Genomic DNA, 24,744 nt, shown 5'->3' with positions numbered 1-24,744 from the left:
GAACCACTTCAACTTCAATGGGCCAACGAGTAGTGAAGTAAATTAGTCACTGGACTTAGGGAAAGGTTGCAAAATGTATCAATACCACTTTGCTATGAACTGTGAAGCATAGATTTTACAGCTCTGGTGTCCTTGCTGAAGTCAGCTGAAATAGTGACAATGTTCCTCAGAAATGCTCATACTTCAGCCATGCAAGCTCAGGGCTCAACACTCTCTTTCAACCTGCTGAAGCTGAAAAATTTAGAAAATGGGGACTTCAATCACGCTAGTCAGTCAGTTGAATTTGACGTCAGGAGTTGATAAGAAAGGGAAAATAAATATTGTATATTAGTTTTGTATGTTGTCCCCATAGCAGAGCAGATGGCCTGTATTGCAATTTACAAGCCATTATAAGTGTACCTTTGTGACTCCAATGGTCTGCTCAATTAGTGTTTTGGTTGGGGCATGGTGCTGATAATAATGCAGCTCAGCTACAATAGTGAGTTCCCAAGAGGACTAGGTTAGCCTCTCATAAAGGAGCAGAGTAGGAGAATGGATGACTGGGACAAAATAACATCGTCATGGTGACAATGTGGTCAGAGATTTAGAAAAAAAAGCACTGAAAGGATCACAAATTAGCTCATGTTATGCTTATTACCCTCCATTGAGAGAAGTAGGGGCAGAAGGGGACCTGATCAGGGACCAGAGCAGAAAAGGTAAAGAAATGCCATGGTTTGAGGCTCAAAATCACTGAGAGACTCATTTGAGACTGGACCAGAGCATGTAAAAAAGGACCAGAAGTAAAATTAGAAGATGCTCAGCAGGTTAGGCAGCATCTGTGAGAAGAGAAACGATTAATATTTCAGGCCAACAACCTTTTATCAACAGGTGTTCACTGGATTTCTCTCCCCATTGCTACGAGACCTGCTGAGTATTTCCAGTATCTGCTATTCCTTTGTCAAACAAAGAGCTAGTATGAGAGTAGATGAAGAACATGGTTCATAACCCAAAGGTACTGGGAGGTGCAGAGGCAGGAGTGCAGCAGGTAAATAGAGTATAGAACTTAGAATTTCCCCTAACAAGAGTTAGGTAATTTAAAATTTAACATTTTGAGGCCTCTTCAACTGTACCATCATTAAGCATGCTAAATTATGACACATTCATTGATGGTACGGCCAAAGGGCCATAAAGTCTGCTTCTCTTTCATCACTTTCTGCCTGACCTGCTAAGTATTTCTAGTTTTTTATGATTTTATTTCAGATTTCCAGAAACTAGTTTTTTTTGCTTTTGAAGAGACTTGAAAACTTATTTAATGATTTTTAATTTAACAATTTATTCATGATAGCTCAATAATTATAAGAGAATTCTGTACTTTTATCATTTTCATTGCATTACCTCTCCAATGTACAAAAATACTCTCTTCCACCAGATACAGAAGGGCATGGTGTACGTTCAGGGAGGTAACAATTGAAAGGATTTCTGAAATCATGTCAGAGAAACTTAATGAAGAGGTGACAGAAGTAGCAAATAGGGCAGTGTCTGTGGATATTATTTATTTGTTCATGTGTGAGTGTCTCAAGATCTATAAACTTAAGGGCTTTAATAGCCTGCCCCTGTTCTAGTTCTGGCTACAAATGGCACTACAACTTCCAAGACTGCAGGAATGTGGGACCCAGGTTTCAAAATTGGCTTTTATTCAAGACCAAGGGTAAAATTTCAATCTAGTTCAGTGGTAAACCAGCAAGTTCAGATTAGTTATCATTTTTCATTCCATATGACACATATGGCTAAAATCATGGTAGAAATCAAAGCCATCCTCAGTGCAGTTATCTGTAAAGTATTTGATAGTCTACCTAGAGAGGTGGCACCAGGAATGTCTGACCTGTCCTAATGAAATAGAAGCATTCTCATCAGAGAGTGTAACAAAAGCTGATGCTTTGACTACAACCTTCATGCTCAACTTTGTTATCTTACCTATACTTTTCGAGAACAGCAGCCAGATGACAAGAGATTATTAAGAGTCTAATGGGTCCAGCAAACTACTTGTATATTTGGGGTAACGTGGATACAATCTGGAGCAAAAAACAAGCTGCTGGAGGAACTCGGCAGATCAGGCAGCACCTGTGAAGGCAAAGGAATTGTTGACATTTCAGATCAAGACCCTGCATCAGGATTGAGAGTGTAAAGGGGAGATAGTCAATATAAAGAGGTGAGGGAAAGGGGAGAGGCAGGAGCTGGCAAGCGATGGGTGAATCCAGGTGATGATGCTCATATCTTTATTAGTCACATGTACATCGAAACACACAGTGAAATGCGTCTTTTGCGTAGAGTGTTCTGGGGGCAGCCCACAAGTGTCGCCAGGCTTCCGGCGCCAACATAGCATGCCCACAACTTCCTAACCTATACGTCTTTGGAATGTGGGACGAAACCAGAGCACCCGGAGGAAACCCACGCAGACGCAGGGAGAACGTACAAACTCCTTACAGACAGCGGCCGGAATTGAACCCAGGTCGCTGGCGCTGTAAAACGTTACGCTAACCACTACATTACCATAAGGTTTGATGGACAGATGGAGCCAGGTGGGGGAGGGAAGGGTAGAGATAGCAACAGAGGCTTGGAGGCGATGTGGAGATAACAGAGGACTGCAGATTATGGAATTTAGTGATAAAGGAAGGTGATGAGTGGAACCAGATAAGGGAGGGATGGTAGGCAGATGGGAACAGAAGGAGAAGGGGATAGGGGACTCAATAGTGGGTTGAGTGTGTAGGTGAAAGGCAGATAGAAACAGGTGGGGAAGAAGAATGAAAACTGGGCAGCAAGCGGCTGGTTGGGATTGGAAAGAAGAGGGTGTGTGACAGGGCCTGCATGGGTTAGAAGGAAAGAAAAAGGAACAGGTGGGGTACAGGTTACTTAAAATTAGAGTACAACTTAGCTAATATTTTTCTTCCCTCTTCTCAATTTGGCATTGGGTTATAGACTCCCCACGTGGAATATGAGGTGCTGTTCCTCTAGTTTGAGTTTGGCCTCACCCTGGCTGTGGAGGAGACCGAGGACAGACAGGTTGGTGTGGCAATGGGGAGGGGAGATAAAATGGCTTGCAACTGGGAGCTCAAGGTGGCCATTGCGGACAGAGCGCAGGTGCTCAGCAAAACAGTTGCCTAGTCTGCATTTGGTCTTGCCAATGTAGTGGAGGCTGCATTGAGAGCACTGAATGCAATAGACAAGTTTGGAGGAGGTGCATGTGAACCTCTGCCTCACTGGAAGGGCTGTTTAGGTCCCTGGATATTGATGAGGGAGGAGGTATAGGGACATGTGTTGCATCTCATACAGTTGCAGGGCAAAGTGCCTGGGAATGGGTGGGGAAGGATGAATGAACCAGGGAGTCACGGAGAAAGCAGTCCCTGTGGAAAGCAAAGAGGGTACCCTGGATACTAATCTATATTGCCAGATACATTGCTTTAAAAGCTTCATCCGATAGATGGCGCCACCTTCTTCAAAAATCTTCTGACTAAATGAAATATGCTGGCTAAATTTAGATACCTGAGTAGCTAACTAAAAACTGGAAAAGGGAATAAATTAAAGTGATTTTTGTCACCAGGAAAGTAATAAAACAAAAGTGTAAGAATTCAAAGTTCATGTATATATTGGTTAATATCTTGCTACACACACCTGTAATTTTTTTTATTTCAACAAATTTCGTGTGTTGAAGTAATCCAAAAATTGTGTTGAGTGGTAAATGGTTTCTGTATTATGTAAATGTCACCAACTGGAATTTCTGCTCTCTCAAATCTCATTTGAGCCAGGAGCAGTAAGTAAAATGTTGTATCTTTGCCTTCCATGAAAAATCATGATATAGTACTATTGTTGTAGTAGAACCTCATCTTGAAAAACTTAAGTTTCAAATATATGACGTTCATTTTTATCATGTCATTGCATACCATTCTACTACTTTTATGTTCCCATGGGATTCATTAATCCCCATTAAAGAAGCATTGTGCTACTATATTTCTTGCTAACACTAACATCTGAAGAGATGCAATGAAATGTAGCAAAGCAACATCAGTAACTTATCTGATTTATTTGCTATCAAATTCTTTAGGGCAATCATGCCAATCTAATGTGACTGCTTTCTAGTTCGAACCTTTTGACTTTTTCATATCCTCCTCCTAACTCCATGCCTCTCAAATTCTCTGGCAGCTTCCTTTGTTTATCTCCATAGTCTTTCTTTGCTGCCACTTTTTTAGTTTTCAGTATAGACGTTACAAAAACAATGTTGCCTTAACATGCTGATAGAAATAAATACTTTTGGCCGGGCTGAGAATGATCAGAAAGTTCTAGCATCGTGATATTCTCTGCATCATGATAAAGTGTGGCAGAGGTAATAGAGGAAATGGCAGGTTGGCCTTTGTGCAGCCATCAGTAGGAGTATAGTAGTAGATATTATCAAACATAATAAGAATAAAACTCTTCAGATATTTGAAGACACTCCCTCTGTATTGTATCATTAACTTGGATAAATCTGTTTTGCTGGGATGGTTATTAGGGGCACTGGCAGGGAAGTACTGTGTCAGGCATGCTTTGTGGAACAGCTCTCCTAATTCTGACACTATATATTAAGGGAACCTTGTAAAGATGACTTGGTAGGGTGCGTCTATTGTTGTATCCAAATTCAATCGATGGGTGATGTCTGGCAGCTTCTTTTATTTATCTTCATAGTCTTTTCTGCCAAAAATAGGCTGAGTTCCAGACGTCCTCATTAAGTCCCAAACTCCCCTCTAATTCAACTAAAAACTTACTCAAATCTATTCCTACTGGTCACTGAGCACTCTGCTCAGAGAAATATGGCCTTTTTGTTTTACTTTGTCCTCCACCTCAATTATCACTTCAGAAAAGCACTGAGGGCCACAAGGACCACATACAAATTAGCAGGGAGGAGGTATTGGAGACCTTAAAGTGCATTAAAGTGGATAAATCCCCAAAGCCTGTCCTGGTGCATTCTCAGACCTTGTTGTAAGCTAGAGAAGAAATTGCAGAGGCCCTTGCAGAGATAAAGAGGCTTCACCTCTGACTACAGGTGAGGTTACGGAGGACTGGAGGGTGGCTACTGTGGTACCATTATTTAAAAAGAATAGCAAAAACACACCAGGAAACTATGGCCAGTGATTCTAACTTTGGTGGTGGAGGGGATTCTGAGGGTCAGGATCTACTAGCATTTGAAGAGATAGGGTCTGATTTAGGACAGGCAACACGGGTTTGTGCATGGGAAGTCGTGTCTGACAAATTTCTTGGAGTTCTTTGAGGAGGTAACTAAGGGGGCAGGGGTCAGTGCTGGGACCTTTGTTGTCTGTAATTTATATAAACAATTTGGATGTGAATGTACAAGGCATGGTTAGTAAGTTTGCAGATGATAATAAAATAGGTGATGTTGCAGATAGTATAGAATGTTATGTAAAACTACAGGGGGATCTTGATCAGCTATGTATCTGAGCTGAGGATTGGCAAATGGCTTTCAATCGCGATAAATGTGAGGTATTGCATTTTGGGAGACAAAATCAGGTTAGGGCTTATGCAGTGAATGATAGGATTCTGGGGAGTGCTATGGAACAGAGGGACCTAGAAGTGCAAGCGCATAGTTTGCTAAAAGTGGTATCACAGGTAGATAGAGTGGTGAAGACAGCATTTGGCATGCAGGCCTTCATCGGTCAGGGCACTGAGTATAGGAGTTGGGAAGTTATGTTGCAGTTATATAAGACGTTGGTGAGGCCTCACTTGGAGTATTGTGTACAGTTTTTGTCACCCTGTTATAGGAAAGATGTTATTAACCTAGAAAGAGTGCTGAAAGGATTTACCAGGACGTTACACACACAAAAAGTGCTGGAGGAATTCAGCAGGTCAGGCAGCATCTATGGAGAGAAATAAACAGTCGCTGTTTCAGCTTGAGACCCTTCATCAGATCCTGATGAAGGGTCTCAACCTGAAAGTCCTGATGAAAGGTCTCGACCCGAAACGTCGACTATTTATTTCTCTCCACGGATGCAACCTGACCTGCTGAGTTCCTCCAGCACTTTTTTATGTCTCTTGCTCCAGGTTCCAGAATTTCTTGTGTCTGTGTTTACCAGGACATTGCCTGGACTTGGGGCCTGAGGTACAAGGAGAGGTTGTGTAGACTAGGACTTTATTCCCTGGAACGTAGGAGATTGAGGGCTTACCTGATAGTATATAAGATCATGAGGGGCATAGACAGGGTGAAAGCACATAGTCTTTTTCCTAGGGAGGGGATGCTAGAGGGCACAGGTTGACAATCAGAGGTGGGAGATTTAAAAGGGACATAAGGGGCAGCTTCTTTACTGAAAGGGTGATGTGCATTTGGAATGAGTTGCCAGAAATAGTGCTTGAGGCAGGCACATTAGCACATTTAAAAGCCATCCAGATAAGTACATGGATAGGAAAGGTTTAGAGGGCTAAGGGCCAAACACAGATGGAACTAGCTCGCTGGGCAACACAGTCAGCATGGACGAGTGGGTTCCATGCTGTATGACTATTTACTCGTAGTGGAGGCTTCAATATCCATCAGCTAGAAAGGCATGATAGCACCACTATCATCCCATTCTGACTAAATTGGTTAAATCTAAGAGACATAGCTTCCAGATTGGGCCTGCAGCAGATTGGAGGAAATCTCACATGACTGTAAACCTTACTTGTCCTTGACTCCTCCAATCTGCATGTCACAGACGCATCTGCCTATCACAGTACTGATAGAGTACTCACCCCGCAATCCTGTCTTTGCAATGAGAGTGCATCATATAGTGAGGTATTGCCTTGTTCTAAATGGGATAGATACGGAAAAGAATTAGCAGCTGAAGTCTGGGCATCCAGAAAATATTCTAGGCCATCAGCAGCAGGCATTTTTCTCCCATTCTTTTGGTTTTATTTTCGTAAATCATAATGATCTAAATATCAATCACAATGTCACAGTGTAGATGATCACAGGCAAAGCAATTCCACACATCATATTGACTGATCTGTTCTGCAGGGAGAAAGCCGAATAAGTCAATGAAATAATAGAAGAAACGTTGAACCAGCAATGAATATATCATTTCAAATGTCTGTTATGAATTTTAAACCATCAAAGTGACCAAGATATATTTAGGTTCATCAGATGCCACATGCCTTTGTATTTATAGCTTGCAAGTCTTGTGGTTTTGTTCTGAGGACTGTCAACACCAGTGTCTATTAAAGGTATAAAAAGCCAGAACATTCCATGTGTCAAAGGTTTGGTCTGTTCTACATTAGGATGAGATCTGTAATTTATGCTTTCAAATTTGTTCAAATACATTATTTCTTTTTGTTCATGAATATGGTTGCTTACTGGCAACTGAGAAATAATTCCTCTTATAATGTGGCTAATACTTGAAGTGATGTGATGCAGACAAGAACCCTCTGCACTCTTTAGTTAACTTTATGGTCAATGCAAAGATTACTTTCCCCATCATGTGCTTTGTCCAAGATAAAGAGCTTTTAAGTTTTAATTATAGGAGCAGCAGACCTATTCATGGAAGCTGACGTATGTAGTAAGAACAAGAAAAGGGAGAAGGATCAGATGCAGGATTCACTGAATGATTTATGAGTTGACCTTGCTAGATCTGCAAAATATGAAATATAAAAAGAAAATGCTAGAAATACTTAGCAGATCAGGCAGCATCTCTGAAGAGAGAAACGGTAAATATTTCAGGTCAAAGGACTCCCATGACAACTTGATTTCAACAAGAAACTCAATCGTATTACATGTGCTTAAAAAGGCAGAAATGGGAGTATTTAGAGGAGAGATCAATAGTGAAGTCTTTGGAATTGAAAGGCAGGAGAGATTAAATGACAAAACAGATCATTGTGTAAAGTGAGTAAAGATATAAGCAAAATGTGAAATGAAGGCTGGAAGTCTGAAATTAAAAATATCTGAAATGGTGACAGTCTGAAATTGTTGAACTTGGTATTGAGTGAGGAAAGGCTTTGATGTCCCCAGCAGATCTGCTTGAAGAATTGTTAGGGAATGTCAAGGTTCATGACAAATGCTGGGAAAGCCAAGACAATAGATCTTTACCTCATTCAACCTTACTGCAGCTCTTCTCACTATTCATTGTATAGTTTTCCTTCATCATCACAAAGTAATGCCTGTCCTAGCCCCAGCACCAAAACTGCTATATAGATTCTTCTTCCACAGAAACCATCGTGGTCTCTGGCTGCACAATTTCTATGCTAAATATTTAGCATCTGTACCTATTCATGTGGCTTCAGAACTCAGCCCATGTTTAGGCCAACAATTCAATATATGTGGTGATCAAACACAGATTTAATTTAAAATGTAATAATTACTTGAAAAAATGTAAATAAAGGACAAAATCAGTATACAAATCAGATTTGAGAGAGAGAAACAAAGGACTGCAGATGCTGGAATCTAGATGAAAAATGCTATGACACTGGAGGAGCTCAGCAGGCCAGGCAGCATCTGTGGAGAAAAGCAGGCAGTCAACGTTTTGGGTCAGGACCCTTCTTCAGGACTGAAGATAGGAAAAGGGGAAGCAGAGCAGTGATAGATGGACAAAAGAGGGGAGGCAGGGTGGGCACAAGGTGGTGATAGGTAGATGCAGGTAAGAGACTGTGATAGGCAGGTGCAGGGGAGGAGGGGAGAGCAGATCCACCAGGGGATGGGTCAAAGGTAAGGAGGAAAAAGAGAGGGTAGAAAAAAGAGAGATAGGCTAGGAAAGGGAAGAAAAGAAGAGGCATGGTTGGGGATGGGGGTGAGGAGAGGGCGGTGTAGGGATTACTTAAAGTGAGAGAATTCAATGTTCATGCCGTTAGGCTGCAAGGTTCCCAGACGGAAAATGAGGTGCTGTTCCTCCAGTTTGCACTTGGAATTCTCCTGGCAGTGGAGGAGCCCAAGGACTGACATATCTGTGATAGTATGGGAGGGGGAGTTGAAGTGACTGACAACGGGGAGATGCAGATCACAGTTACAGACAGAGCACAGATGTTCTGTGAAATGATCACCTAGTCTGCATTTGGTCTCGCCAATGTAGAGGAGGCCATACTTGGAGCACTGAATGCAGTAGATGATATTAAAGGAGATGCAGGTGAATCTCTGTCTCACCTGAAAGGACTGTTTGGGTCCCTGGATAGAGGAGGTGGAGGTGGTGTAGGGCAGTTGTTGCACCTATGGCAGGGGCAGTGGAAAGTTCCCAGGGTGGGAGCAGGATGGGTGGGGGGGGGGATAGGAGTGAACTAGGGAGTCGCAGAGAGAGTGGTCCCTACAAAAGGCAGAAAGGGGTGGGGAGGGGAAGATATGCTTGGTAGTGGGGTCTCGTTGGAGATGGCGGAAGTGGCGGAGAATGATATGTTGGATCCATAGGCTGGTAGGATGAAATGTGAGGACAAGGGGGACCCTATTCCAGTTGGGTCTGGGAGGGGTGGGGGTGAGAACAGAGGTGTGGGAAATGGCAGAGATATGGGTGTGAGTTCTCTTGACCACAGTAGGGGGGAAGCCATGGTTCGTAAAGAAGTTGGACATCTCAGATGTCCTGGAGTGGAAAGCCTCATTATGGGAGCAGATGCAACAGAGGCAGAGAAATTGAGAAAAAGGGATAGTGTCTTTGCAAGAGACAGGGTGGGAGGAGCTGTAATCAAGGTAGCTGTGGGCATCAGTGGGTTTGAAAAGATGTCGGTGGATAAGGAATCTCATGAGATGGAGATGGAAAGATCAAGAAAGGAGAGAGAGGTGTCAGAGAGAGTCCAAGTGAATTGGAGAACAGGGTGAAAATTAGTGGCAAAATTTATGAAACTGTCAAGTTCCACACTGGTGCAAGAGGTGGCACCAATGCAGTCGTCGATATAGCAGAGAAAGAGTTGAGGAATGGGGCCAGAGTAGGTTGGGAACAGAGACTGTTCAACATAGCCAACGAAGAGGCAGGCATAGCTGGGGCCAACACGAGTGCCCATAGCTATGCCCTTGGTCTATAGAAAGTGAGAGGAATCGAAAGTGAAATTGTTTAGGGTGAGGACAAGTACGGCCAGGTGAAGTAGAGTGTTAGTGGAAGGGGACTGGTTCAGTCTCTGGTCAAGAAAGAAGCGGAGGGCGGTGAGGCCACCATGATGGGGAATGGAGGTATATAGGGACTGGACGTCCATGGTGAAGATAATGTTGTGCGTGCTGGAGAACTTAAAGCTATGAAATAGTTGGAGAGCATGTGATGTGAAATGGACATAGGTGGCAAGGGATTAGACTGGGGCAACAGGATAGTGTCCAGGTACGAGGATACAAGCTCCATGGGGCAAGAGCATGCGGAGATAATAGGTCTGCTGGGACAGTCTATCTTGTGGATTTTGGGGAGGAGAAATATTGAATAAAAGCAGTGAACAAAAAAATCATAAATAACCATTACATTTCTTAAGGGTTAAAGTAAAGCAACATTTTTAGTTAGGAATATAGGAAGTAGCAAAGCAAATTGTAAATATAAACCCATCTTTGGTTTCTACCATTAAGAAGTGGTAACAGGGCACTTAGAAAATAATAATAACATTGGGCAAAGTCAACTGGAAATTAAGAAAAGTAAATCATGTTTGGAAAATTTCTTTTTTGAGTTTATAGCATAGATGATGGCAGAGTAGATGAGGGTGAACCAGTCTGTCTACTCTTTCTACTTTCTATCATCAGCAAAATGATGAGAGCTTTCATTGACAATGCTTTATTCACCATAACCAACTCAGTGATGCCCATTTTGGATTCCTTCAGTACCACTTGGCTCTAGATCCCATCACAGCTGTGGTCCAAATATAGACCAAAGAGCTGAATTCCAGACATGAGGTGACAAGGAATGGCCTTGACATCAAGGTAGTATTTGACCAAGTATGTCATCAAGGTGCTCTGGTAAAACTGAAGTCAGTGGGAATCAAAGGGAAAACATTCCAATGGACAGAGTAATTCCTCGCACAAGCCAAGATGGTTGTTGAAGATCAATCATCCCATCCCTGGAAAATTGCAAGTGTTCTTCAGTCATGTTTAACCATCTTCAGCCGCTTTATCAGCAACCTTCCATCAAAAGTAGGAATCTTTGCTGATGACTGCACAATGTTCAATTCAAGTTGCAACTCCTCAGTGAATGAAACAGCCTTTAATTGCATGTAGCAAAACCTAGATAGCATTTAGACATGGTCTGATAAGTGGCAAATAACATTCATTTCACAGAAGTGCCAGGCAGCAACCATTTCCAACAAGACAGAGTCTAACCACCTGTGCTTGATATTCAACATTACCATTGCTGCGTCCCCCACCATCAATATCAATAGTGACCAGAAACTCAAATGGACCAGCCACATAAATACCATGACAACGAGAGCAGGTCAAGTCTGGGTATCCTATGGAAAGTGACTCACCTCCTGATACTTCAAGGGCTTTCCATTATCCACAGGTCAGATGTGTGATGGGATATTCTCCACTCTGCTGGCTAAGTGCAAGTCCAACAACTCTCAAGAAGCTCAACACCAGCCAGGATAAAGCAGCCTACTTAACTGGCACTTCATCCTCCACCCCGAACATTGATTCCCTCTATAACCAGCATCTAGTGATTACAATGCATACCATCTGTAATATACCCTGCAGTTACTTGCCTAAGCTATTCTGACAGCACCTCCCAAAACCTCGATCTCTATCACCAAGAAGGATAAGAGATTCTAATGATGAAAACACATGTAGGTTCCCTTCTAAATTGCACACTATCCTTCATTGTCACAGGATCAAACCAAAATAGCACCATGGGAGTACCTTCACCAGAAAGACTGTAGCTGTTCAGAGTGGCAGCTCACCTCCACCTTCTCTAGGGCAATTAGGGATGAACAATAAATGCAGGCTTTGCCAGTGCTATCCAGATCCTGAAAATAAACAAAATATATGGTTTATTTGGATTCTCAGAAGGCCTACAATAAGGTGCTGCACAAGAGGTTATCAAGCAAGTTAAGACCTCAATAGGATTGGAGATTTAATACCAGTGTGGCTTGAGGATTGGTTAGAAAACAGGGAGTAGGAATTAATGGGTCATTTTCAGGTAGTGGGTTCCTGCTGTTTAGTACTGGGATCTTGGCTGTTTGCAATCCAGATCTGTGATTTGGATGAGGAGTTCAAGTGTACAGAGTGTTGATACAAAGCTATGTGGCAGTGTGGGTTCTGAGTAAGATGCCGAAATGCTTTAGGGGAAAACAGACAGGCCAAGTGAATGGGTAGGAACGTGGAAAAGGGAGCATAATATTATCTACTTTGTTAGAAAAAATAAAAAACTGCAGTATTTTTCTTAAATGGAGAGAGATTCAAATGGTGAGAGATGAAAGTGTTCAGAGGGACCTGCATGTCCTTGCATATTAACCTCTGTGATTGTTCTGCAGGTGTTGCAAGCATTTGGGAAGGCAAAAGGTAAGTTGGCCTTCACTGCGAGGGAATTTGAATATGTGAAAAGAACATCTTACTTCAATTATTTAGGGCCCTGGTGAAGCCACATGAACATTGTGTACAAAAGCTGATCTCCCTAACTAAGGAATGATAAGCTTGATAAACTAGAGGGAGTCATAGATTCACCAGATTGATTCCTGAGTTGGTACATTTGACGTATGAGGGGAGACTGAACTGGACTCACCAGAGTTTAGAAGAATGAGAGGTAATCTCATTGAAACAAAATTCTCATGTGGTTTGACACATAGAAATTTCCTCTGACTGGGTTGTCTAGAATCAGTGGTCACAGTCTCAAAATAAGGTGTTGGCCATTCAGGACTGAAATGAGAAGACACAGCATCTCCCTAGGGCAGTGTATCTGGAATTCTCAATCTAAAAAAGCTGCGGAGGCTCAGTTGCTGAGTATATTCATGTCAGAGATCTACAGTTCTTTTTAAATATTCGGACAACCAAGGGATATTGGATTAGTACACAAAAGTGGTGCTGAGGTGGAAGATTAACCATGACTTAATTGAATGGCAGAACAGGGCTGTATTGCTTACTCCTGCTTCTGTTTCTAATATTCCTGCGAATACAAGTGCACATGTATGAAAAAGAGAGGACAATTGTATAGTCTTGAGAAAATGCTTTAGTTTCTTCTTGCAACGGGAAGCTGCTGTTTGAATGTGCAATCTACTTGATACCTTAATTAATAATTTAATGTTATAGTTAACCTGTGTAAGAATTAATTTTTGGGATTTAGAATTAAAATATAAATAATCAATAAGTATTGTATGGATGGTAAAGTAAAATTTATTTTATGTAGTTCCAGATTAATCTATCATCAACTGAAGGAGAATAATGAATGACTGTAAAATCATTGACCAATCTGGTAGGTAATTTCAGAATTCATTGGTTCATATATCTAATTCAATCACATTAACAATTTGTAGTGGAATCAATTTTTGTTAGAATAAGTAAATCCATAATATATCATAACATGTGATCTAAAATATAACATCTCACTTTACTTGTTTGTAAGCATTATTAATAGCATAATTACCAAAAATGTTCTAATTATTATATTTTGTCAATTATCCTTTAATTATATATTCATTATATATAAAAATGGATTAATACTAGCAGAGGGAATTTAATAATACTTAAACCTCCAGCAGTGTTGAAGAAATGTCATTATAGTTGACTGTTCAAGGAAAAAAAATATGCTTTGCTTTAGTTTTTAGCTTACAGTATTTTGACAGCAAATTCAGTAACACAAAATGCAGCTGGACGGAGATTTTTTATTAATGCTCCCTGTCCTCCCAACTCCATGTTTCAGCAGAGCTTCTTTCTCATGGTGACCACCAGGAGAAAGCTACCCACAACAAATCTTGAATAACTATTCATATAATTTATCATTGTTTCCTATTTTGACAGTTTTATGTCTAGAAATTTGATTGTGTAATTCTGTGCTTTTATGCTTAAATCCCCAAAACACAATTCTTCTTGATTCACCAGTTTGCAAAATTCCACCGGAACTTTGATTGTGCTTTGTACCAGTAGCATCAGAAGTTTGATGCATAAGATGCACACAGAATTACATCAATCATAGTGAAATGCTCATTTGGAGTATTAAAAGCTGAAATAGACATGTGTTTTCAGAAAAATCCAGAGAACCATGTTTTCATAGTTATTCACAGTGCTACCTAAAGGACTGTTCAGCCACTTGATGCTTAGTTTTCTGAATGGTCACTCAGAAAACTACCAGAAGTGCTTCATTGACTTTGGGTGAGGTGCATTGCCATTTCTTCACATTGCACGTTTGACAAAAATGGTTTTGTGGTAGTCCTGCAGGGTGTGCTCCATGAGCTGGAGCCATCACAGTCGGGTCAAGTGTGCCTGGGATCTCCAAGGGAGGAAGGGAAGTCAGGCTGATATCTGCAGAAATTATCCTCTTGTTCAGGGACCATGCTTCTGGAGGTAACTATTTTCTAAGTCAGTGGTGATAGAGACCTGCAATCTTTTGAGAGCACCTTTGCCTAGACTGCTTTGCTGAGGTCAAGGTCACTGTCTTCAAATTCTTTTTAGTAGATCCAGATTGCAGTAGCTGATCTATACCATAGTTTGCTGTGCACTGCAGCACTAGGGAAACCACTGCTGCTCTCTGCTCAAGAAAAAGGCACTTGGTCTCTGCTTGAGGGACAGAAGACTGTTAGGCTGAGCAGGAATACAAGTTTTCAATAATTGCAGATTTTCTGTAAGTTCAGAGAGTGATAGGTGACACTCAATTGGGTCTATGAGCTCCCTTAAGGACCTGAAGTTCTAAATGAATCACAAGGATCATCACTAACTGTACATGTAACTAAACACACTCTCTTAAATTTCTCAAGGTCAATGCGATGTACCAGGGAAGTTTGCATGACCTATATTCTTTGGCAGTCTGTGCATCATATTTCAGTCACTGCTCTGTAGGAGATGGAGGTGTGGAGATGGGAGGTGGTCCTCGGGAGATAAGCTGTTTCGCCTCCTTCCTGACTCTATGATCCAGCTAATGCAACAACGCTCCTTTTTAATGGTTACTACCAGACCTACAGGGAAATGATTTTGAGATCCTCAAAATCAGGTTCCAGTGTCATAGAGAGATACATAATGGAAACAGGCCCCTACAACGCTCCGGAGATTCATGGCCGAACTCTCCAGAGAGGATTTGTAATTCGGTTATTGTTGCATCCTCAGCAAGCTTGTCATCAGGATTGCACTACCTATGCTTGATACCTTCTACAAGAAGGGTGAGGAGGAATAGGCAGAGCAGATAGAAGTGGAGGGGTTTGATAACGGGGGGCACCCCCTCTGGATGTGCCAATTTTATTACGTGAAGATTCTTCTAAAGACCCCACTTTACAATCTCTATGCTCAGACAGGGAGCTATTAGATATGCAAGTGACATTCTCCCTCACACCACCTGCCTTTGGTATTCAATCACCGCCCCATGTCGTGCAGTTACTGCATGACTCCCACTCTATATTTCCATTGCATTAACCCAAAATATCTCTGAAAATCATGATATTGTTTACGGTCAAAATAGCATCACATGAAACTGGTCAGCTTTCATTAAAGGACAGAGTATTTATTTGCACCTTTGCAACAGTGACAAGATTACACAGAAGGGATCACTTCTTTATCTGGAAAAGGATCACTGTCTTAGCCAATCAGTCAGTTCTGTTGGTTCTGAGGTAATGAAGATAGCTTCAGTGTTATCATCTGTGTTCATGAGCATTTCTCAAACTCAGTCTAATTAATGATCTTTACAGAGGTGTTCTAATTAAAGTTAATATTTGATGACCATCTGCACAACTGCCCATTTCAGTTCTTTTTAAGTCAGGAGAACTTTGCCTGTAACTCAGCTATATCCTACTGAAGTCAGCAGTTGCATGGCAAGCTGTAGGGTTGCAGTGGAATCTCTTACTGGAGGATCAAGGAAGGTATATCCTTGAACCTGGCAAAGCAATGTTGCCACTTTGAACATTGTGATACAGACAGTGCCATACTGAGGCAAGAGCCAAAAGAATTGATCTTCACAGGTAGGGGAATGGAGATAACGAAAACTGCAAGACACTGGACATGCAATCACCTTTGCAGTCCACTCCCAAAATGCAGAATAGTGTATGGAATTTCATGGTATCTACCTTATTTATATGTTAAAGGTCTGAAAATGGAACCACCAAGAAGGGTGCACATCCATTGAAGCATTTTACTTTTCATTTGAAGTTTTGTTAAAAGAGATTTCATCTAAGTGACCAAAATTAACAGTTTCCTGAAAGCTCAGCATGCTATAAGCAACCACACTGCACTATCACCCTAATTGCTTTGACTCTGTAATAGTTGCTGATTGGCAAACCATCAAAATTTGTTCATCTTTTCAACTCCATTCCAATCCTGTATACATCTGACTTCTCAAGAAAACCTTGGTAACAGATACAGGCAGAGCCCTGCAGCATGTATTTTGTACAATTGATACTAAGTATTCTGCTCCGAAAGAATAAAGGAGTGGGAGAAATTCCATTGACTCAGATAACAAGACAAGTAAATGGCAATTGTAAAGCTCCCTGACACTGATTGCCTTACACACGGCTGTTAATGAACTCATTTCATCCTTGCAACAGTTCCATGTCCTTGTTAAAGGGGATGTCAAAGTCTTTTCATTGTTAATTAAAATGGAAAAGATGGTGACCCTCATGAAGTGACTACAAACACATGTAAAGAATGAAATGCAAAGGGACACCTAGACAATGGTGGTTGTTCCATGCAGCTTTCTTCAAGGAATTGTAAGCTAGAGAGTGGTGGCAGTTAGATTCCCCATCAGGGGTGATGTGGGTCCTGGAGTTTAGTGCATTGTTGAGAAGGAGAGGGGATGAGGTAGTTCCTTGTTGTCTCAGGTGTGCGTCATTGGGCAGTCCTGAGGCAATCATATTTTCATAATGCAGCTCTGGTTGGAACCCCATTTGATCAGCCCAAGTCCTGACCAGCCCAATTGTTTAATTGCTGCCCCATGATTCCTTGATTTCTTCCTCCACTACCTCATCGCCACTTCTTCTCAACAATGCATTAATCTCCAGCCACCCACCACCCACATCACCCCTGATAGGGATTGTAACTGACAGCACTCTCTAGCCAACCATTCCTACTTCAACACCTGGTCCAAGCAGATACTCAGAGACATTTCAAAGCTTTTCAATTTGCTTCACATAATTTAAAAAATCAAAATTAATTTAATGAGTTAAAAATAAAAATTAAATTACATAACTTAAATAACATTAAAGTTGCAAGGCCAATAAAAACATTAAAATAAATTAAAATAAGTAATAAAAATTGAACTTCTTTCTTACTCTTTCCCATCTATTCCCAAGGACTGGAAATCCACTGGCCTGGCTGGTGTGGTATCAGAGAGACACCTTCCTCCGTGTAATGCTGGGGAGTCCCAGCACGATTGTCTCCTGGGTTTGCATAAGTCCTGGACTTACTTACCTGGGGGTGGCTGAAAGCTATGGTTCCCTCTGAAACTCCAGCCAGAGCCAGCTTTTGGCACATTAAATGACAAAGTAGATTCAAAGGAGAGTATGGCTTATTCCTGATCCTATTTCTTATCATTTCATATGTTTTTCTGTTCTAATATTGCTGAAATCAGAACAAATATAGTTCTTAATTTTTTAAATTTTAAAGCACTGAAGTATTTAGTTAATTGGGAAGTGTCTGTGATGACCATTTTCTGTCAACAACGTGATCAGTAATCTACTAACAGTGCTGACAATGTACTTATTTTCTGTTGTGTTGGTGCCTGGACTGGACTATCCAAATCCAGGCATAAAAAATGACTGTTCACATTATTTGTGAGAGAATGCACCATTGTTCTTTCATAGTTTAGACCAACATTTGGAATAGTCAGTTGGATTACAAACAGAGCTTCAGAATTTCATGAGTATTCGGAATTTATAGTCTCTAACACCAGGCCCTCATCCCGATAAGTAGCAAATAATCCATCCATGTCCGAATGATTTAAAAGCATTCCAAATTCTGCAGTAAAGTCAGCAGAAAAAGCTATATTTAGCAATGTTCTTTGAATAGATTGCATGTAATATATCTTCTCAGCTTTGCTGTTGTTCAGTAATCGTATCCATCTTGTTTATGCTGAGACTCAGGAATAGAATTAGCAGGTTGTGAATTAACAGAGGTATTCTTTTATTACCTTCAATTCATTTTTTTTAAACAAGAAAACATGCTGAGTCATTGCTTGAGAGTCAGCATATTTCTTTTCAGCATATATACATGCTGCACACACCCAGTAAATGAAAGAGGTTTCTCTGACACAGCAGTTCAAGCTGACAGCTAATATAAGGAGGTGGTGTACAATGTGAGGATACAATAGAAATATAATAAAAAAGTAGAACTAGATCACACTTTGGTTTTTTTTTCTTAATTCTGCTGTACATACAAATCAGTTCATCATAAAATCTACCATTGAAGTGAATCTGGATTAAGATTTGTTAGAATTAAAAATTACTCTAAACAGCTGCAGTTGAGAGAAATTAATGGGTCATTCTTTTCCTCTCTTTCATTGATTTCCCCATTAATAATATTCTCTTACAGGAAGTGAATAATTAATGCAGGAGCTGGAAGCACTTTGGTGTTTCAACCCTATGGCCATTCTAAATAGATAAACTTCAAAAGTAATTCCTTCCCAGATGTAGCAGAATGAGGTTGGAAGTATGTTGGATGCTGTTGTGTTGTCTTTCCTTTGACACTTTCTGAGTATTTCAGTTGGAAGTGATTAGACCTAGATATTGAATATGTTAACCAAATCTAAGTGGGAATGGTCAAACAATTGCAAATAACTAAAGTATTATCTTATTTGTCACCTGCATCATTGAAACCTTAGCACCCAAGAACTCCTGTACCGTCCTAGCATGCAGCTTTACTGTGACATGCTTAATGAGTCACATAACAATTAAAGAGTCAATACACTATCCCCATTTAACAGGGACATTTAAAAGAAAAATTAATTTTCAGTTATCAGGAGAAATAGATTCTTGTATGCAGTGGCTATGCAGTTGAATTACTTAAAATCTACTTTAAAGGTTTTCTTCCCTTGACTAGAATGTATTTCCTAAACAGTTACTTAAATCACAGATACACAAGAAATTTGGTCACAATCAGCAAACTTCTCAACTAACCAGAGTTGAAGTAAAGGTCTTAAATCCCATCTTAAGTGTCAACAGAAAAGTTGGGAACCATAAATGTTTGATCCAGTCTTCAGAGGATCTTAAAGTAGATTATAAGTGCTGTTTGCTACTTCCAGCCAATAAACCTGCATATAAAATGTAATGTGAAGAACTTTTCTTTAAGTTTTTTTGGAAACATGCTTCACTTTTTTGTACAGGACAATTGAAACCGATGTCATATATGAAAGAAGAAAATTCTAATAATAAACAACGGGAAACTTCACTGATGCCTGGTCTTGGCTACATGACAACTGGCGAGGAAAGATTCCGAGGACGCCGTAATGTTATTTTTGATTCTGATTCTGACTACGTGAAATTGGCAAAGAGAGGGGGTCTGCCAGGTAATGCTCTTGTAGCTTAAAAAAAATTACCTCCACAATTACCTGGTGTTTTTCGCGTTATAGCAAGACTTGTAACTTCCAGAAGCCAAAGGTCATGAGGATAAAAAGGAGTGGAAGGACCTTCATCTTCACAGAATGACAAGAGTATACAGGACGGAATGTAAATGAGGCTGAATAGTCTGGAGCAAGAGAGCATTAGGTCGAGTTAGTACCCTTGCACTTCTAATAAATAAATGTTGATTCACTGTTTCCCATCCCCCCCCCACCACCTTCCTTTCCCCAACCAGCACAAAGTTACAGATTTCTGAAAATATTTAGTTAAGAAAGAAGCCTACATTCCCAGTTATCGTCCACTCACCCTCTCCTAGAAGAAAATTCACAGTATTGAATTCAGCATTTAGTGTGAAAATACCATTTTTTCTAAACAGAAAAACATATTCTGCAAAGTATCCTGAAATTTCTTGTCACCCTTTATTCAATTACATCCTATCACTAAGTCTCCTCCTTGTGTCAGGTAATTTACTTGCTTTTGTTCCTAATATCATCCCATTGGGAATCAAAAAAAATCTGCAGGTGCTGGACATCTGAACATCAGAAAATACTGGGAACGCCTAGGAGGTCAGGGAGCTTTGGCAGACTTAAACATAGTGTATTACATTTGGTGTTCATATTGTGGTCTTTTCAACATTAGAGAAAGCAAATACAGATTGAATGACTGGTTTCTGGAGCATCTGCATTCAGCTTGTAGAAGCAACACTGAGCTTCCTGTTGCCTATCACTTTGATTCTCCATTCCACTCCTACACTACCCTGTCTGTTTGTGGCCTTCTGGATTGTCTCAGTGAGGCTCAATGCAGACTTGAGGAAGAACAGCTTATTCTTCCATTTGAGCATATTGCAGCCTTCCAGGCTCATTATCGAATTCTACAACTTCAGATAACTCGCTCTATGTGCTTGTATCAGAACGGGCCAATTCCACTCTAAGTCATCCATCTGAGATATTGGCTCAGTTTTTCGTTTTCCATTAACATAGCCTGACCAGCTAAGCATGTCATAGATATCCCCTTTATCCAATCTATCCCTCCTCCCACCTTCTCTGCAACATAAAACAAACATTTTTTCTCTCTTTCCCGGTTCTGATAAAGGGTCTTCAACCTGAAACACTAGCTTTATTTCTCTTTCCACAGATGTTGCCTGTCCTACTGAGTGTTTTCTGTTTTTATCTCATCCCATTGGACATGGGCTCAGAGAGATAGTGAACTGTGTCACTGCAAGTCCAATAATACAAGCCAGGTCTTAGAAATTTGGTGAAATCTTCTCCAGAAACCAACAATGCTCTTGGAAGTAGTTCCCGGCTTTTTGCTGCCACAAAGTCTCCAGATCTCTAAATTGTTCTGCACAGAGCTTAACTGGCTACACATGAAATCTTTGCTCCCTAATCATGTTTCTTTTTGAAACTTGGTGCCTGGCATCTGGTAAGTTATTACCCTGCAGAGCACCATAACTACGCAGTGCTCTTGCCCCTCTGGTCTGAACACTTACAGGATGTATTTCCCTGTACTCTACAAAAGATAACTACTCAGGCTGTGTGCAACCATGCTGGGAACCTGGCACTAATCCCTGTCCTCCCCATTGTGGCACAGTGCTGTGTGGGGGAACTGGCACAAGTGCCATACCTGGGGACTATCACCACCTGCTTCATGTGTTGATAGATCACCAAGATCATATGATCTACCTCATGACATCCCACTGGATTTGGCCGCACAGCACTCCCCAGCCTGGAGGTTCCTCTATGGTAATAAGGTCAAGGGCCAGCAATCACAATGCTGGCCAGGATGCAGCCCTGAGCCCCACACCTCAGCACTGAACAGCCGCACCATTTGTCCTAGCCTTCCAAAGCCAGTCTGCACAGCCTGCACATCAAGCAGAGGGGTGATTCATTGCTGGATTTGCGCCAAGTTCCTAGTGCAGCATTGAAGAAAGCAGAGATTTGCATCAGATTCACAGCACAGGAGCACTTTTCAGGAATGCATCTCTCCATATATAATACTATAACGACCCCTTTTAGCACTGATTCAATTAGTACTCTCATTCCTGGGAGTGCATCCTATGCACTAAATAAAGTACCAATATAATTGTTTGTTTCTTTCCATCCCATTCACTCCATCACATAGAAACTGCAGCCATTCAGACCAGCAGCTCTGAACTGATATTTGTGTCTCCTCCCCTCCTACCAGCATAACTATCTATTCCTTACCCCTTATCCAGCTTCCTTTGATGTTTGAAGAAGAATAAATTGTTCTATTGGCTAGCTTGCACTTCTCACCCCCGGGCCCCCACCCCCCACCTCCACCTTTACCAAAAACCAATTGTTTATCACATTAGAGAGACACAAGAGATTCTGCAGATGTTGGAATCTGGAGCAACACACACAGTTCCTCCAGCATTTTGTGTGTGTTGCGTTTATCACATTACCTGTTTGTCGTATCTTACTGTGTAAAAATTGGCCTCTGCAAAAACAATACACTTTGAAAGTATTTCATTGTATATTTCTTACTTTGGATATCTGGTGATGTAAAGACATACACTTTTTTTTGCATGTGATTTAATGAAACAGCATTTACCCTGACTAAATCCCCACTATACCACATTAAATGAAACTTTCACATTTTCTGTATTTTTTTGGCCATGGGCTAAGCATTGTCCTTTGTCCACAAAGTTAGACAAGTCTTGTGCTTCTGAACTTCCAGCAGTACAGATACAAGGGACCATTAATGATACAAGTACAGTACTTTATTCTTATCCTTTGGCATATAATGATGGAACTGTATACTTCTGGACCATCATGCTGTAATTCCCATATTTCCTAGGAGGAAGCCATTCTGCCCATTGTGTATATTTCAATATTAAATGACACATAGAATGCAGCCAGAATAAAAACAGATTTCAATTATTTGATCTTATCCAATAACACAAAAAAGCCTTGAAATTATATTAAGAAACAAAAAATAATGAATTTCCAATTTGAAGTCCTTTTAAAGATCCTTAAAAACCTGTGAGTGAAGACTGTTTTCTGCTAAATATTGTGCACAGAGCACCAGATTCCATTCTCAATCTCTGCCAATTCAGTTACCATAACTGGCCTCAATTTTACTGCAGAGAATAATTAGCCAGTGTTTGTATTCATGATTTTTGTAATCTCTGGACAATAGATGGAGACAGGATCAGATTTAGCTTTGTTCCCTTGTGCATTTGAAAAGCGTGTTGGGCTTGCTTGTAAAATATGTCTGGGTGACGTATGGAAGAATCCCTGATGACTTTGCCACCATATGGTTGATTCCTTTGGGGAAGGAGAAAGTTAGCAAGAAAAAACTTTATAAGCATGTATAATGGTGTTCTAAGCAATGGCATAAGGCAGGATAAACTCCCCATGAAAATTTGAAAATTGGTGAAATGAGTTTTTTAGACTGCAAGGAAATGTTGCAAACATATTGTAGTATGATTTGGGAAAGGTTTGGTTGGATAGATAAAGGATTTGGTGACTATGGCCTAATGAGCAGCACCACTTGTGATGTCACTCAGTAAGACTTATAATGGATGGACAGCCTGATATGTCTCTTTCACATTATGCAGGCTGACCTGATCAAACCATTGGTGTGTATGGCTTGGACTGCATTGAGGAGAAAAGCAACAACTGAGCTTTATTCATCATCCTCAAAACAGTGTGAATGTATTTCAGAATTGTGCATAATGGACTTTCTAGAGTGCTGGAATTATTGGTGATGGCAGCCAAGGTCAAAGTATCTTACAAATATTTTTGTTTGCCCAAGGTGGATTCCTCCGAGGTAAATTTCAATTAATTTGGTCAACAGAGTTGCATTTTCAATTTAAATAGAACTTATCCTGTTCAATAAAATATATGGATATCAGCAACCATACTGTGTGTCCCCACTCCCCATGCTAGCCTCTCATCCCTTCCTCCCTCCTTTCCAATCCATCTCTGCTTCACCAATTGATAACATTTCTAAGCTACTTCCTCTTTAGTCAGTGATTATGTGCTGCTGCATATGCAAGGGTCACTAAGAAACACCAGCAATCGGGGAATTTTTGACAGCTATCTCCTCAGTGTTGTTGACTATCAGATCACAGAAATATATCTGGAAATCTGGAAAACACTGCAGTTATTCTCCAGCCCTCTCAAAATATTGCCATTTCAAAAATTGGTACTGTTATCTAACTGCTTTGCTGGTAATCTTGCCTCTTAACTGAAGCCTTTTAAAACCTGCACCAGTTCTCAATTTCCAACCCTCCCAGTTCAGTAAATCTACCAGAAGTGGTATTATCAATGTGATCCAACTATACTCTGAAATGAAAGGATCTATACCAATTCACAATGGCAGAAGTTTATCTGCTTCATTGTTAAATTGCCAAAGGGATAAGAATTCAATCAATTTTCTCACATTGTTATATATCATTTAGCAATAACAATAGTACTAAGTTAATTTTTTTTTTCATTTTGCTTATAGATTTATTGACTTTTGGTGACTTGTCCCCAAAACCTGCATGTGCTTCCTTCAGGAAACCTGAGTGGCTAACTTCTGAATCTTCATTCCAAGGAAACAATCAGTAAGTAGCTGGAGAATTTGTTTATCATTACATCATTTTTCTTCATCTCTGTGAAAATGAGCCATGATAAAAATACAAGCATTTTTATACCATGACAGTGTTTTACCATTCATAAGATCTTGCCAATATTCAATGAAAATCCACAGGAATGTTAGAAATGATCGGCTTCTTATTTGGTCCAAATGTTATGGTTCCCTTGGAAGCTGTAACAATATTAGCATTTAGATTATGTTTTTATATTTTTTGTGGGTTGTCAAAGTACCTAAAGACTTAACACCATGCACCTCTTGGAAACTAGCCAGTTAAGATAGACTGGGTGGCTTTCCTGTCCTGCAAAGATGACCTAATTTTCTATTTTAACCTGGTCATCTGAGCAGCCAGCTTGAACATAAGGTGGAAGACACTTGCTTATATTAGGTCTTGTAGCATTTTTGAACCCTGTAAGCAATTTGATAAATTAAAATGGTAAATTGATTTATTATTGTCACGTGTACTGAGGTACAGTGAAAAACTTGCATACTGTCTATACAGATCAATTCATTACAACGGTGAAT

The 24,744-nt window shown here is 40.5% G+C and overlaps 1 protein-coding gene across 4 annotated transcripts in view; it reads left to right on the top strand.

Annotated features, from left to right (window-relative positions):
* The window catches only part of c1h7orf57 (chromosome 1 C7orf57 homolog), a 65,183-nt gene that overhangs the window by 4,218 nt on the left and 36,221 nt on the right, over positions 1 to 24,744 (top strand). For 3 of the 4 annotated variants that reach the window (XM_052024668.1, XM_052024660.1, XM_052024641.1), the window contains exons 2-5: positions 12,406 to 12,433; positions 13,275 to 13,340; positions 19,383 to 19,565; positions 24,091 to 24,190. In XM_052024668.1, the coding sequence (XP_051880628.1) occupies positions 13,310 to 13,340; positions 19,383 to 19,565; positions 24,091 to 24,190 (314 nt within the window). In that variant the 5' untranslated portion in view covers positions 12,406 to 12,433; positions 13,275 to 13,309. The remainder of the gene's footprint in view (positions 1 to 12,405; positions 12,434 to 13,274; positions 13,341 to 19,382; positions 19,566 to 24,090; positions 24,191 to 24,744) is intronic. The other variant, XM_052024649.1, reaches the window with a different exon arrangement.

Source organism: Pristis pectinata, chromosome 1 (assembly GCF_009764475.1).
Source record: "Pristis pectinata isolate sPriPec2 chromosome 1, sPriPec2.1.pri, whole genome shotgun sequence".
Classification (NCBI taxonomy): Eukaryota; Metazoa; Chordata; class Chondrichthyes; order Rhinopristiformes; family Pristidae; genus Pristis; species Pristis pectinata.
Note: the sequence above shows the minus strand (reverse complement) of the source record. Positions and strands in the feature narration are given on the sequence as shown.